We start from the raw sequence: 16612 nt of genomic DNA, 5'->3' as shown, positions 1-16612 counted from the left end.
AAGAAGTAATTAGTGACAAGAACCTCATCAAATGTTCCTGTGAGAAACAGTGTAACTGATCAAACTGTATCATTCATCCCAACATACACAATGGCTTCAAGTAACAGCATTTACCTGATGGGAGAGAAGAAAAACCAAGACAGCAACAGAGGAAGAGGAGATATTTTACTATTTCAAACACATAAAAAGGTATAGTTCAGAACGGTCTCAATACTCACTGTTCTTCTTGTACATTAAAATTTCAAAGGAATTCATCTCATAGTTCTCAAATGTTTGCCGCACTTTTTCAATCGTGTCTTTATCAGTCAGCTCCCCATACATAAAACTGTAAACAACCAAATAACTCAAATTAGATTAACAAGTATTCATTATTCTACAACCGTATGTTAAATATCTGTTCTATGCTATGTACTGTGGAACACACACACACACACAATGAAAACATTAACTGACTCAAAAAAATTTACTGATTCAACTCTGAATAAGACTTTTTCATTGCCTCCAAAAAACTAACAGTCTAATGAGAGATACACACCATAAAACAGTACATCAGAAAACAGTGGATTAGAGAACAGTGTGATCACTGCCACAATGGCAAGCACACATAATGAATTACAGAACACACAGAATAGGCACAGTGCACTCCCTGGTTGATCAGAGAATGCTTCCCAGAAGTAAGGACAATTAGGTCTAAGGGGCAGGAAGGAGGGGAAATGGCTGAGAGAAAGAAGGAGAAAAACATTCCAAACAAAAGACAAGCAACTGCAAAGGCACAGAGGTGACGGTCAGATTAATTCCAGACCCTGATTATAGTTCATTTCAGTATGATTGAAATATAGACAATGAGAGGGAAATTTGCAACAGATAATATAGAGAAGTAAACAGAGGCAAGATCATGGAGGAGACCATGGCATTATAAGCCATGGGAAGTAATTTAATCTTTATCTTGAAAGCAATGGGAGCACACGGGAGGGTTTTGAGCAAAGGAGAAACATAATCAGATTTCATTTTAGAAATACAACTCTGAGAGACTTCCTGGTAAAGATGGCTGGGTAAGTTTAGACCATAGATTTTTTTCCTTTTCTAGTTCTCAGCAAAATAAATTCATTTATTTAAATGTGCATGTAATATATTAGAGAAAATCTCAGAAGAGTAGAAGGTCTACCTACTAACACTAGTTCTCACCAGAAGCAAGAAAAGCGCCAGGACTGTCTATTTACCTGGGCCCCAGACTGAATCTGGTCTAAAAATTATGGTTTGTCCCTTTGGGAACAGGATATACTTCCAATTAAGTAGAATGAATAATGGCACAGGAGACTAACAAAATGCCAGAGGAGGGGGTAGAAAACATCTTTCAATGGGGCTGGAACGTCCAGCTCTCTGACAAAGGCTGCCCATGGGCCCAGCAAACATTTCCCCTGCCCACCCCAGGCCTTCAGACTGCAGTAACAAGAAAGAGCAGCAATGATCACTCCTCAAGTCAGGTAATACACAAACTGGCATGGGTTCCTGAATGTTACTGTAAAGTCAATATAATCTAACCTTTTTTGATGACTTGAATCACAGAAACATAGAGTTTCAGAGCTACAAAGAACCTCAGAGGTTATCAAGTGCAATTTCTGATCTAAAACTGAACCACCAAGCCAAGCACTATGCTTAGCTTGATACTGGAACAACCCTGGGCTTACTACAGGCTTCCAAATTCTGGCACCTAATAAGAAAAGAGTCCTAGCTATTGCCTTTGTGAATTCTGTGTCACAGTTGTTATTTTATGTCCCTTCCCAGTCCTCTGAGGAATGTGATTATCTGTGGTTGTCCTTATGCACTCTGCTTTGGGGTTGTAGTCTTTGTCTATAAGCCAGGAAATAGAAAACTGAGCTTGTTGAATTATCTCTAGAAAGAATAGATCAAGACTAATTTAGCCCTGCCTAAGAATAAGAGGATTTTTCCTCTTTCTCTTTGTGAGTTAATTTTCTAGATAAGTGACCTCCATTTAAATGAAGTGATGGTATATATGCTAGCAACTTCCTTAACAAGGTAAAAGAAATCTCTGTAAAGTTGAATCTTCAAATAAATGAAGTGCCATAATTACACCCAGTTTTCATTCATCTTATGTACTTTTTCAAGCTGTAGATTACCAGTAGTTCTAAGTGTCCTTTACCTGGATCTTAGATTGCAAATGCTTACAATGCACAAAATAAGTAAAAGAGACTCCTGAGCTATCAGGAACATAGCTAGCACAAAGGTATGTTTATTTATAGAGAAGGGATACCTTCGCGTAATTCAATAAGTTGCTGAGAACTGTGCACAAAAAAAAAAAAGCTGGCTAAATTAGCAAGTTATTTTATCTGATTTCCTTAAAGTGTCTGATTATAGCCAATAAGAAGAAAGGTAAGGAAAGGCTGCTCAAGTCCCACTAAAAAGTGAAGCTACGTCTCTGAAATTGTTCTGATTATATATGTACAATACAGATAGAGATGTAGATGCAGATAAACAGATCTATAAATACTTTAGAGGATAACAGCACACAAAGAATATAAGATAATTCTATTGCATTAAGAATTATAATTTCTGAACCCTTGAACAGTCAGGGGGAAGAATCTTCAATTTTCCATTTCTCAGTCCCCAAAATCTAAGATTTAAGAAAGTGGAAATATTTTCAAAACATTTGATACTTCCTTCTTATGAGCTCAGACATTTATTTTATTTTAGAAGACTGTTTTATTTTAAAATAATGTAAAGTGACATGGCTGACTTAGCAAGTAAAAATGCAACTTCTGAAAACAGAAGACTATGTTTGGTCAGACAGGTTTCTCCACTCTTCATAGATGAGTTTGTTTCTTCATTTGGCATGAATGATTCCACTTCATGCAAACACCACTGAAGACAGAAGACGGAAGAAGGCAGAAACTGAGAGGAGCCAAAAGGCTATGGTAGGCCAAGACCTTGCCAGGGCATAGCAGGGGAATGTCTGGCAGGATCCAGGCTGTATGTCTGGCTCAACACCTGGAAGATGCTTTAAAAGAGCTTTTCAAACACCACGGCCCAAGGACACTGCTTGGTTAGAAACCCTGTAAAAATATACCAGCTTCACTGTTAGTGCAATTTGCTAAGAGTTCAGAGAGAGAGAGAGGTAACAGCATGAATTAGAAGGCAACAAAATATTGGTTCTCTCATCTTTGTCTGAAGTAAAAAAATCTGGCTAAGGCCAGGTGTGGTGGCTCACGCCTATAATCCAGCACTTTGGGAGGCCAAGGCGAGCAGATCACCTAAGGTCAGGAGTTCGAGACTAGCCTGGCCAATATGGTGAAACCCTGTCTATACTAAAAATACAAAAAAAAAAAAAAATAGCCGGGTGTGGTGGCACATGCCTGTAATCCCAGCTACTTAGGAGGCTGAATCAGGAGAATTGCTTGAACCCAGGAGGCAGAGGTTGCAGTGAGCCAAGATCATGCCACTGCACTCCAGTCTGCGCAACAAAGCAAGATGCCATCTCAAAACAAAAAAGAATTTTGACTGAGGAAAAGCTCTAGGAACCAGGGCCTTGTCTCCAACATTGTAGTTACTCTTCTAAAATGCTCATAAATTTTTAAAAATTGTTTTAATCATCTAAAATTTCATTTCACTGTATTTCAGCCTCTTTCACATTTAATTTAATCTAAAATGCCATAACTTTTGAGTTCACATTTTATAGACAGAATGGTTTTCCTGAGTTCTTCTGGGTTTTCTCCCATCTTTGTGACTACAAGTTTGTCAGTTGTGGGAACTATGTTTTATATCTGCTTAGATTTTCCCAGTACAGTACATGAACTAGAGATGATATGGCAATAAATTTTCCTCTGAATACACACTGAATGAGGTAAAGGCAATTCCCAAATGCAGTAAGCCATTTTCTTTTTCCAAAATATACCATAATAGATTGTTCACCAGAACAACCCCAAACATAAATACCTGCAGGTGCTGCTTTTTTGCATCACTTCTGCCCTGTGATAGCCAGAGAGCTTGCAAAATCCATCATTGCTGTACACAATAGGCCAGTCCACTATCTGAGCATTCCCCAACACAAAATTAGTATCTGTTAAAAAAAAAAAAAAAAAAAAAGGGAAAAAAGGGCACATGAGGCAACACATTAGTTGAGATTCAATGAGGACATAAATAATGTCAAGCAATCCAGATATTTCTGTTTCCCTCCAAAACACAGACTTTTGAACAGGAATGTGGCCCTGTAAGGAATACAAAACAACATTGTTTTAGAAGTGAATATTTTGAATGCAAGTGCTAACTTTGGTCACTGTACTCCAAAAGCAAGTTAGAAAAGAAAGCGTACCTAACCAAACCAACGAATCCTGCAGAAATCCAGTGGATTCCCATGAGACATATTTAAGTCCTAATTTTTCATCCCAGTGAAGGTATACCAATAATACAGAGCAAGAGAGAGCCCAAAAGTAATTTATTCTGAGCTCTGTCCAGCATCTTAGCCTTCTCAGTCTTTTGGCCAGAAGCTAAAAATTTGCCTTCTTGACCCTAACTAGGATTTGCCCAACCTAGGGGGCATCTCAGGAAGGTACAGGAAGGAGGCTAAGCACTGCCTCATGGACACACATATCACCATGGAACCCTTCCCTTGGTAAGAAATAGTAACTAGACTCTCTTAATACTAGAGCTTTTAGAGGCTGATCAAGATGCCCACACAATAGGACCTTCTTGCTAATTTTGAAATTCTTGCTGATTTTGAAATTCTTGCTGATTTTGAAATGCAGCCACAGAGCTGTTTGTGTTTGGCCAGTTTAGTGTATTCTCACTACTTCCCACATTTTTGAAAATCAGTCGTCAATACTTTTTATGCTCAGGAAATCAACTGTGCTTCCTTTCTTTTCAAGCATTTCAATTAAGCAAATAACATCCAGAACTTAAATGTAATCATTATTTAAGTTTGGCCCTTCCTTTCCACAGAAGACCCATGCACTTCCCCACCCTCCAAAAAAAGAAAGAATACAAACATCTTTCTTTAGTTGTAAACTGCAGAGGGTATTGTGTATGTATGTGCGTGTCTGTATATACACATACTACATAGAGTGAAATAATAGTGATATATTATATCATGATTTCATTGAAAGAATTTACAGTTTTTTCACAATATGGGTAGCCATCCCTTCAGATAGGCTTCTCTCCACTCTTCTTAGATGAGTTTATTCTTGATTTGGCAGGCTTGGGAAAATGCTTCCACTTCATGCAGACACCACTGAAGACAAAAGACTTGGAAGAAGACAGGGCCTGAGGAGCTAAGGGTTGTGGTGAGCCACGATCTTACAGAGGAGGGTGAAGGAGGAGGAATTACTAAACATGGCAATCTATTATTGAGATTGCTTTGATCTATTTAAAAGGAACAGAAAACACAACATTTATGAGGTGAATCTATAAAGCTACTCTTTTTATAAATATGCTTTTAATGAAAATCTACAACCAGTCCTTCCCTCCATCTGTCCCATATATACATAAATTGCTCTTGAGTGCCAACAGGTGCCAAGCACAATGCAAGATCCTGGGGGTCTCCAGATTGATAAGAAACGGTCCCTGCGCTCAAGGAACTTAGCAAGACAAATAGATATGTCCACAACTAACTAAAGAAACAGCTAAGACAACAATGAACTCTGAGAGAGGTAAAGGGCTATGTCTTAGAGGGGATAATATTTGAATTTGCTCTAGTCTAAAAGGATGAGTAAGATTTATTTAAACTTTTTGAATGCCTAATATGTAACTGGCACAGATAATACAAAAACAATAGATATAGAAATTAAAATATGATCACTGTCTTTGTGAACTCAAGAGGGTGTGAGAGGAACAGAACATTCCAGGCAGAGGATCCAGCGTGGGCAAAGGCATGGCAGCATGGAACACCGCGCAGGCTAGGGTAGACAAAGGGCAGCCAGGAAGAGTGGCAGGATGAGTAACTGGAGACTAGACTGGGAAGTGTCTTGAATGAATAAAGTCAGAGAGCTTTGATTTTATCCTAGGGGCAGAATAATCCTTCATATTGGTCTTCTCTCCCTGAATAAACTCAATTTCCTGAACTGAATAGCTTAGACTTAAAAGTAGTACAGTATTGACTAAATTCCTCCCAAGTGTACATGAAGCCTAGTCAGTTTGACTATCTCTTTTGTTAAATCCTGACATAGTAGTTAATTTCCCTCAAAATACCTAGAGCAGGAGGAAAAACTGAGTATTCTTTATCATGGCTAATGCTCCACTGAGATTATCTATGCAGAAAGAGGGAAGAAAGCCAGTTATAGATAATGGATTGACCACATGTGTTTACTTTCTTTTGTATACCAGACCCCAGTAAAATAAAAGTAAACAAATTAAAAATGTAAAAATCCACAAAAATGAAAATTACGTAAAAAAAGAATGAACAACAACAACAACAATAACTGGGGAAGAAGGTGCAATGTTATAGGAAACAGAGAAGAACTTAAAACAAATCTAACTGGTATCCTTAGAGAGATTCAAGAAGCATTACATCCACAAAACAAAAACAGAATGCTATGTGGAAAAAATAATACGGGCACAAGAACTCTTGTAAATTAAAAATGAATAGCAATTAAATATTGAACACGAATTTTAGAAGATACAATCTAACAGAAAGTAATACAGAAAGAGAAAGAGACAAGAAACACGGAGAAGAAAAAAAAAAAAGACATGGAGGATCAGTCCAAGAGGAAAACACATGCACCTTAAGAGGAACAGCAGAAAGAACAACTTGAGAAAAGGCCAGAAGACATTCTTTTTAAAATTAAAACAATCAAATGTGAGTGTACAATGAAGACATTTTCATATATGCAAAGATTAGGGGAAATTATTTACCACATATTCTTTCTTTGGCAGTTACTTGAGCAAAATGAGGGAATAAAGCAAAAAGGAGGACAACATGGAAACCAGGAAAAAATAGCTCCAAATGTAGAAAGCAAGGAAGAGAGCTAGTAGACAGTATTCAATACAAAACAATTCAGAGACTAGAAGTCCCAAAAGAGAATTATCTACGGATAAAGGAGGTCAGGATTTGATGATATTCTTGATTACTTAGAACAACATTGTCAATAAAGGTATGGCAGGAAAGGGAATTAGAAACATCAAAGAAAACAAAAACCAAAATCTCATCATCACATCATTGTAAGAATAAGGTAAGCACCTTATTAATTTCCAATTTTAAAACCAATACATAATAAAGGATGAAATATTTAATTATCATAAGTATCTGAATGTAATTTCATTGATTCTGGCAATAAAAATACAGATGATAAAAGTTTAGGGAGAGAAAAGAGAACAATGATGAAGAGAATAAGAGATGGTGTGTACAGCCGATTAAAAAATGGTATACATATTTTACTTAAAGTTACAAAAATAAACAATAAGAGAGTAATATAATTATATTAGGATGAGGGGTAGGGAGTAAGATTAAGTGAGCTAAAACCTCAACTAATTAACAGAAGTCAACAGATAATATCTAGAATGGATAAAACTATAAATAGCTGTAATGCATGTTATTTAGAGACATGGCAGAAACTATAAGAAGAAAGCTAAAATTAGAAGACACGGCCTCTGGTGAGTAGGATGGGAGGAGGGACAAGGCATAGAATGGCTATTGACATTACATTACAAGCTCTTCTGATTGATTTTTGTAAACAGGAACTTACTGACTTTGATAAAAATAACTATGTACTTAATTTTAATTAATTTAATCTAAAAGATTATTGATCAAATTTTTTACTTACTGAAAAATGAGAGCAAGATAGATTTCAAGCTCCAGATATCACTGCAAGTGCTCACAAAAGTGTTCTGATCACCTTTTAAAGTTATTCATCCTTCTGGAAGCATACCCTCAGTTCCTGGTGTGCATATTACAGCCCTATCTAAGAAAAACCATTCACAATTGCTTCAAAGAGAATAAAATACCTAGGAATCCAACTTACAAGGGATGTAAAGGACCTCTTCAAGGAGAACTACAAACCACTGCTCAGTGAAATCAAAGAGGACACAAACAAATGGAAGAAGAACATACCATGCTCATGGATAGGAAGACTCAATATCATGAAAATGGCCATACTGCCCAAGGTCATTTATAGAATCAATGCCATCCCCATCAAGCTACCAATGACTTTCTTCACAGAAGTGGAAAAAACTGCTTTAAAGTTCATATGGTACCAAAAAAGAGCCCGCATTGCCAAGACAATCCTAAGTCAAAAGAACAAAGCTGGAGGCATCACGCTACCTGACTTCAAACTATACTACAAGGCTACAGTAACCAAAACAGCATGGTACTGGTACCAAAACAGAGATACAGACCAATGGAACAGAACAGAGTCCTCAGAAATAATACCACACATCTACAGCCATCTGATCTTTGACAAACCTGAGAAAAACAAGAAATGGGGAAAGGATTCCCTATTTAATAAATGGTACTGGGAAAATTGGCTAGCCATAAGTAGAAAGCTGAAACTGGATCCTTTCCTTACTCCTTATATGAAAATTAATTCAAGATGGATTAGAGACTTAAATGTTAGACCTAATACCATAAAAACCCTAGAAGAAAACCTAGGTAATACCATTCAGGACATAGGCATGGGCAAGGACTTCATGTCTAAAACACCAAAAGCAATGGCAACAAAAGCCACAATTGACAAATGGGATCGAATTAAACTAAAGAGCTTCTGCACAGCAAAAGAAACTACCATCAGAGTGAACAGGCAACCTACAGAATGGGAGAAAATTTTTGCAATCTACTCATCTGACAAAGGGCTAATATCCAGAACCTACAAAGAACTCAAACAAATTTACAAGAAAAAAGCAAACAACCCCATCAAAAAGTGGGCAAAGGATATGAACAGACATTTCTCAAAAGAAGACATTCATACAGCCAACAGACACATGAAAAAATGCTCATCATCACTGGCCATCAGAGAAATGCAAATCAAAACCACAATGAGATATCATCTCACACCAGTTAGAATGGCAAGCATTAAGAAGTCAGGAAACAACAGGTGCTGGAGAGGATGTGGAGAAATAGGAACACTTTTACACTGTTGGTGGGATTGTAAACTAGTTCAACCATTATGGAAAACAGTATGGCGATTCCTCAAGGATCTAGAACTAAAAGTACCATATGACCCAGCCATCCCATTACTGGGTATATACCCAAAGGATTATAAATCATGCTGCTATAAAGACACATGCACACGTATGTTTATTGCAGCACTATTCACAATAGCAAAGACTTGGAATCAACCCAAATGTCCATCTGTGACAGACTGGATTAAGAAAATGTGGCACATATACACCATGGAATACTATGCAGCCATATAAAAGGATGAGTTTGTGTCCTTTGTAGGGACATGGATGCAACTGGAAACCATCATTCTCAGCAAACTATGGCAAGAACAGAAAACCAAACACCGCATGTTCTCACTCATAGGTGGGAACTGAACAACGAGATCACTTGGACTCAGGAAGGGGAACATCACACACCGGGGCCTATCATGGGGATGGGGGAGGGGGAGGGATTGCATTGGGAGTTTTACCTGATGTAAATGACGAGTTGATGGGTGCTGACGAGTTGATGGGTGCAGCACACCAACATGGCACAAGTATACATATGTAACAAACCTGCACGTTATGCACATGTACCCTAGAACTTAAAGTATAATAATAATAAAATAAAATTTAAAAAAAGAAAAAAAGAAAAACCAAGCCCACCGCCTCTGCTCAGCGGTCCCACCGTCGGGAAGAGAGGGGCGCCTCTGCCCGGCCGCAGCCCTGTCTGGGAAGTGAGGGGCCCCTCTGCCCGGCTACCCCACTGTCTGGGAAGTGAGGAGCGCTTCTGCCGGCCCCCACCCCGTCTAGGAAGTGAGGAGCTCTCTGCCGGGCCCCCGCCCCATCTGGAAAGTGAGGAGCACCTCTGCCTGGCCGCCCCACCTTCTGGGAAGTGAGGAGCTCTCTGCCCGGCCCCCCCACCGTCTGGGAAGTGAGGAGTCCCTCTGCCCGGCCGCCACACTGTCTGGGAAGTGAGGAGCGCCTCTGCCCAGCCTCGGCCCCGCCTGGGAAGTGAGGAGCCCCTCTGCCAGGCCGCCGCACCATCTGGGAAGTGAGAACGACCTCTCCCTGGCCGCCACACTCACTGGGAAATGAGAAGCGCCTCTGCCCGGCCACCGCCCCGTCTGAGAAGTGACAAGCGCCTCTGCCTGGCCCCCACCACCGCCACCGTCTGGGAAGTGAGGAGCCCCTCTGCCTGGCCACCGCCCCGTCTGGGAAGTGAGGAATGCCTCTGCCCAGGCACCTCACCGTCTGGGAAGTTGGAGCGCCTCTGCCCGGCCACTGCACCATCTGGGAAGTGAGGAGGGTCTCTGGCCTGCCGCCGCCCGGTCTGGGAAATGAGGAGCCCCTAACTGGCCGCTGCACTGTGAAGTGAGGAGCGACTCTGCGCCTGCCTCCCCACCCCCTCCATCCCCCTCTCTCCCCTATGCCCCCCACCCTGGTCTGGGAAGTGAGGTGCCCCTCTGCCTGGCCGCTGCACTGTCTGGGAAGTAAGGAGCGCCTCTGCCCAGCCACCTCACCGTCTGGGAAATTGGAGTGCCTCTGCCCGGTCTGGGAAGTGAGGAGAGTCTCTGGCCTGTCGCCGCCCCGTCTAGGAAGTGAGGAGGGCCTACACTCGGCTGCCCCACCGTCTGGGAAGCAAGGAGCTCCTCCTCTGCCCCGCCGCTGTGCAGCCCTCCAAGTATGAAGTAACAGCCTTGTGTATGATCTTTCTGCCCTCCCCACGTTTGCATTTTCGACATTAAAGTTTACTTTTTAATAAGAAAAAAAAAAAAAAAAAAACAAGCCCACTAGCATCTTCTCTGACTTTAGTAAGGGAAACAGAAAAATAGGAAGTGCATTAGGAATTGAAACATCAGCCTATCACCCACTCAGAAGATTCTCACCATAGAATTTAAATTTCCAAAATAGTCTCCTCTCACTGCTAACCCAAGCAAGCAATTATAGCTCTAGGGAGCAAGATTCCCTTGTCACTCCATGATAGAAGGTCTAGGAATTCCCTCTTTACCCAAGGAGTCAGAGAGAATGGAAGAAAGATTTCCTAGTCCCAGCCACAAAGCCGTTTGCCTCCAACAGTATAGAAATTCTTCCCCCATCCCTGCCCCATTCCTAGCACGCACATTCCCTTCTATTCTAAACCACAAATAATTGACCTGTAAATTACCTTCCAGAACACAATCTGTTTATAAGTTAGGGGCTACCCATACAAACGCCATAACACCACAAATATCATCAGGAACTAAGGGATTCCACCACAGAAGTGAGATTTTAGGTATTAATAATAATGGGTACCATTTATTGATGATTACTCTGTACCAGGTACTGTTTTAAGTACTTTACCATATATCATGGTGTTTTTCAACCTTTACATAAATCTTTGTGAAGTGATATTACTTTACTGAAGGAAGTCTCAGGGATTTCATCATTTCACTCATGAGGAAACTGGGTCTCTGAGGATGCACAATCACCATTTACACCAGGATAAAGTTGGGATTTGAACCTAGGTCTGTGTGACTTCAAAATGTATGCTTTTAATCATTATATTACATAGTCTCCTTATGCCATTAGGTGCTAAAATCAGACCATTTCTATGAATACTGTTATTGTAGTCATATATTGTTATTCTGTTTCTGGTATACAATGATGCCCTCTGGAAATTTTGATGTGAGTAGAAGTCATTGTTCCAGTGCTGAATGCTTGGGTTCTCCTGTCTTTTCAACGTTTTGTCTCTTCCCTCACTTGAAGACTACCATCTTTTACTTCTTAAAACCTAGCGTGCTGGCCAATTTCTATAACAGTCCTGCTTCCATACAGTAGAAGAGGAGAAGGAACAGGAGAGAAGAGGGTAAACTTTGTGCCTGGCTCCCCATTTGACACTCAGGGGTGAGGAGGAACACCACACTGGGTGACCCAAAGCAGCTGCACAGGAAACTTGGCCATGTTAGCAGTCCTGAGCCTCCCTCAGTTCCCATGGAGTCTGGAAAGAATCCAGAAGTCCCCAACTGCCTGTGGCTGCTGAAGTTGAATAAGCAGATGATTATCACAGTGGAGTGAACTGACCTTATAGCCAAGGGCTATATGTTAGCCTACCCAATCCTAGGATCAAATGGGGTGGGTAGGGGTGTTTGGGGGAGGACAGTGAGTCAGGCAAATATCAGACGTGAGCTGGAGGCCAGGAATAGCCTACATTAGATCAAGTCTCTCTCTCTCTCTCACACACACACACACACACACACACACACACACAGAGAGAGAGAGAAAGACAGAGAGAAAGACAGAGAGAGATAAAGAATATGTGTGTTGGATTGGGGCAGAGGTACCAAGTTTTATTCCATCCAAGAGAGTGGAACATAAGTTTGCCAGCTGTGGACTGGAGCCCCACATATCAGCTGCGCACCCAGTGACCAGCAGAGCAGGGACCATTGCCAGAGACTCAAGGAACAAGAGGGGAAAACCAGGGCTCTGCATCCAGGGCTCTGAGGCTCCAGAGGCTATGCAAGTGCCACTTGTTTCCACCCCACACACCATCTTAGAAGCAATGAGGTGGGTAGAAGTGGAATCTGAGCCCAGAAGAGACTGAGGTACCCAAAAGACTATTTAAACTAGAAGAGCTAGAGATACCACTTTAGAGTTCCCTCAACCACATTCCCTTTGGTATTCAGTAAGATGGGAGGGAATAGCAAAGGGGAAGATTAGATCCGTTCAATAAAATAAAGAAATAAGCCTATGTATGACTGAGTGAATTTGCCAGGATGCCTCTAGAAGTACATCTGCCATAAGAATAAATAGGCTCAGAAAATGGGAATCTCCTGAATAAAGTACATAAATTCCATTACAAGGACACTATGACAGCAATTTCGCTTAGCCAAGGCTTCTGAATTCCTCCAGGTGGTTGGCCGTATTCCCCATGATTGAGAATGCCAAATAAGAGAGCTAAAGTGAAGCGACACAGAGTTTCTAGCCAAATGCACAGATGGGCATTCCACATCCAAACATCAATGACTCTGGGATTATTTACTATTTTTCGCACTCAGTAAACAGAAACCTAATTTTAAGCTAAGCAAAACTTAATTAGCAAAGTAACCCACTGCTTGAATAAAATATCAAATAATATATAATCTCCTACATAAATAAATGGAAATATATCCCATGTTCATGTACTGGAAGAATTAATAATTCTTTTGTGTGGGGGGGGAGTGGGAGTTGGGTTTTTTGCTTTTGTTTTTGTTTTGAGACAGGGTCTTGTTCTGTCGCCCAGGCTGGAGTGCAGTGGTGCAATCTCGGCTCACTGTAACCTCTGCATCCCCGGTTTAACCTCCACCTCCCAGATTCAACCAATTCTCCTGCCTCAGCCTCCTGAGTAGCTGAGACTACAGGCACACACCACCATGACCAGATGATTTTTGTATTTTTAGTAGAGACGGGGATTCACCATGTTGGTGAGGCAGGTCTCGAACTCCTGACCTCCATTGATCCACCTGCCTTGGCCTCCCAAAGTGCTGGGATTACAGGGCTGAGTCATTGCACCTAGCCAGAATTAATATTGTTAACATGTTCAGACTACCTGTGATGGTTAATAGTGAGTGTCAAATTGATTGGATTTAATGATACAAAGCATTAATCCTTGGTGTGTCTGTGAGGGTGTTGCCAAAGGAGATTAACATTTGAGTCAGTGGGCTGGGGAAGGCAGACATACCCTTAATCTGGTGGGCACCATCTAACCAGCTTCCAGCAAATATAAAGCAGGCAGAAAAAACGTGAAAAGGCAAGACTGGTCTAGTCTTCCAGACTACATCTTTCTCCTGTGCTGGATGCTTCCTGCCCTCGAACATCGGTCTCCAAGTTCTTCAGTTTTGGGACTCGGACTGGCTCTCCTTGCTCCTCAGCTTGCGGACAGCCTATTGTGGGACCTTGTGATTGTGTAAGTTAATACTTATATTAGTTAATATTAATATGTATATAAACCCGCCTTTATATATGCACACACACATACACACACATCCTATTAGTCCTGTCCCTCTAGAGAACCCTATACACTGCCCAAAGTGATCTACAGATTAAATGCAATCCTTATCAGAATTCCAAGGACATTTCAGCCAGGCATGGTGGCTCACACCTGCAATCCCAACACTTGAAGAGGCCAAGGTGGGAGAATTGCTGGAGCTCAGGAGTTTGAGACCAGCCTGGGCACCACAGTTAGCTCTTGTCTCCAAAAAACTTTTTAAAAATTAGCTGGGCACAATGACATGTGCCCATAGTCCCAGCTACTCGGAAGGCTGAGGTGGGAGGATCACTTGAGCAAAAGAGGTCAAGGCTGCAGTGAGCTATGAGCATGCCACTGCAATCCAGCCTGGGCAAGACAGCAAGACCCTATCTCTATAAAAACAAACGAATCAATGACATTTTTCACATAAATAGAAAAAATATCCTAAAATTTGTATGGAATGCTAAACTCATTCAAAAACACCCTCTCAGAAACACTGAGAATAATGTTTGATTAAATATCTGGGCACCCCATGGCCCACTGATAAAATTAACTACCACAAACACCAAAGCCGAGGCGCTTAACAATATAACTTCTGCAATAGTCTTTAATGGAATCAGCAGAGCGACAGCTTGCAAATTTTCAATGCCCTCACAGGCCTAATGGTACTCTGAGTTTGGGAGGATTGAGCACCATTTCAAAGCTCTATTTTGATAAAGAGTTTTTATGTGGGCAACACTTACCTTTCCACTCCTGGGGTTTCCACTGAGAGAAAAGACTGTCCACCCACCCCTAGATAGAAGTATTGGGGTGAATACTTTTGTCCCCGCCACTTATACTTTCATAATCAGACTGACCAAATTGTCGGTAGCTACCTCAAGAGCAAGAGGAATCACTCTGTCTTGGCCTCTCATACTTGCCTATGCCCCAGCCTGGTGGGGAAAGAGAGGGTTTGGGCTACTTGTCTCCTTGTGGTACTCAGAACATGTAATACTTGTGACAGGCCCTGCCAAACCTGTGCTTAACTTCAGCTTCTTAGCCTAGGAGTAGGTCAGTAACTCATGGTCTAGAAGCCAGGGTATACGCTTGAGAAGGGAGACAAATGGCACCACTATCTTCTCTAATCCAATATAATAGTAATAGAGCTGATTCTGTATTTTGACCCTCATTTGGCTCCTTCAGACAGTCTTCGGTTGAGTAAAAATCTGAAGGGAATGAGAGTAAAATGGGCTCCAACACATTAATAAGCATCAAACCTCCAAGATTCCAAGGGTATTAAGAGGTCACCCATGTTCCTGACTCCTAGAACTGCTGAATCACACTGGTGAGACCCTTTATGAATACCTCCAGAGGAAGAGGAAATACGGCCACTTTTACAACACTGCTGATGCTGTGTAAGTCCTTTTCACTGTCCTTCTTTTTTATGTGTGTGGAAAAGACCAGACCCTTACATATCTCAGATCCCCTACTCTATATTAGGTAGTACAGTCAAAGCCTCATTATAACCAGTTAAGATTATATTGGTAGCCCCCAATAAGCCCTGCCTCCTTGCATTCATGCCTTGTGTAGTTCTCTCCCGCTTGCATCTGGGCGGGCCTATGATTTGCTTCAACCAACAGAATGCAGTAGAGTTGGTGCTGTGCCCACTGCAGGCGTAAGCCTTACGATCTGGTGACTTCTGCTGCTGTGCTCTTGGGAGCCCTGAGCTTCCATGTAAGAAGTTCGGCCATGCTACAGGAGAAGCCATAAGGAGACTGTGCAACCAGAGCCAACCTAGAGAGAAAGAGGTCCTGAGATTACATGGAGAAGAACCGAGGAATCTAGTCAACAATGAAAACCAATAGAAGAATGAGGGGTAAAAGACACTCTAGTAATCTACTCTTCCCCTTCCCCAGCAATCCCTAGGCTTCCCAGAGCACCATTTGTGAGAAGAAAGGGGGTGACAACAAGTTTAATTCTAGTCACAGTGTTGTCCCTAATGAGCTGTAGGTAAGTCACTTCAGCTCTATAGATCTGGTGGGGGACAGGGTCAACTAAATCTCCATGCTTCTGGCAGCAATAAAATACGACTCTCTAAGTAATCAGATGCATAACAAAGAACAAATCAGATGATGCCCCGCAACCTGCAATCCATGCATCCATTTGGAGTAATCAAACCAGTCATCACCATGAAATATCACTTCTCTAAATGCTGGACTCTGTGCAGCCTGGATCACTTCAAAAACAGCAGAAACACCCTCTAAACTTAATACCCTTATTCCAGGTGAACCATGTTGTATCAGGCTTTTGCTCAGTGGAATTGTTTGGATTTGGGATATGATGTAATGTGCACTATTAATATTAAAATGTACCATGTTGTCAAATGATTCAACAGTAGAAATAAATCACATATTGGTGGGTCCATTTATATATAGGGAAAATGCCTAAATGTGTCTTCGAAAACAAATATGCTATTGAGGCACACACATACACACACACACGTATATGTACATATGTATCTTTTACAAGCAGAATGTGTAACTTCCAATCAGCCAATAGCCCATT

At 41.3% G+C, this 16612-nt stretch overlaps 1 protein-coding gene across 2 annotated transcripts in view; it reads right to left on the bottom strand.

The window, feature by feature from the left end:
• The window catches only part of KCNH1 (potassium voltage-gated channel subfamily H member 1), a 466372-nt gene that overhangs the window by 433526 nt on the left and 16234 nt on the right, over nucleotides 1-16612 (bottom strand). For both annotated transcript variants that reach the window (XM_010372506.2, XM_010372507.2), the window contains exons 2-3: nucleotides 3952-4075; nucleotides 219-325 (exon numbers count right to left, since the gene is read on the bottom strand). In XM_010372506.2, the coding sequence (XP_010370808.1) occupies nucleotides 219-325; nucleotides 3952-4075 (231 nt within the window). The remainder of the gene's footprint in view (nucleotides 1-218; nucleotides 326-3951; nucleotides 4076-16612) is intronic.

The sequence above is a fragment of the Rhinopithecus roxellana genome, chromosome 8 (assembly GCF_007565055.1).
Source record: "Rhinopithecus roxellana isolate Shanxi Qingling chromosome 8, ASM756505v1, whole genome shotgun sequence".
In the NCBI taxonomy this organism is placed as follows: domain Eukaryota; kingdom Metazoa; phylum Chordata; class Mammalia; order Primates; family Cercopithecidae; genus Rhinopithecus; species Rhinopithecus roxellana.
This window is presented reverse-complemented; position numbering and strand designations above follow the sequence as displayed.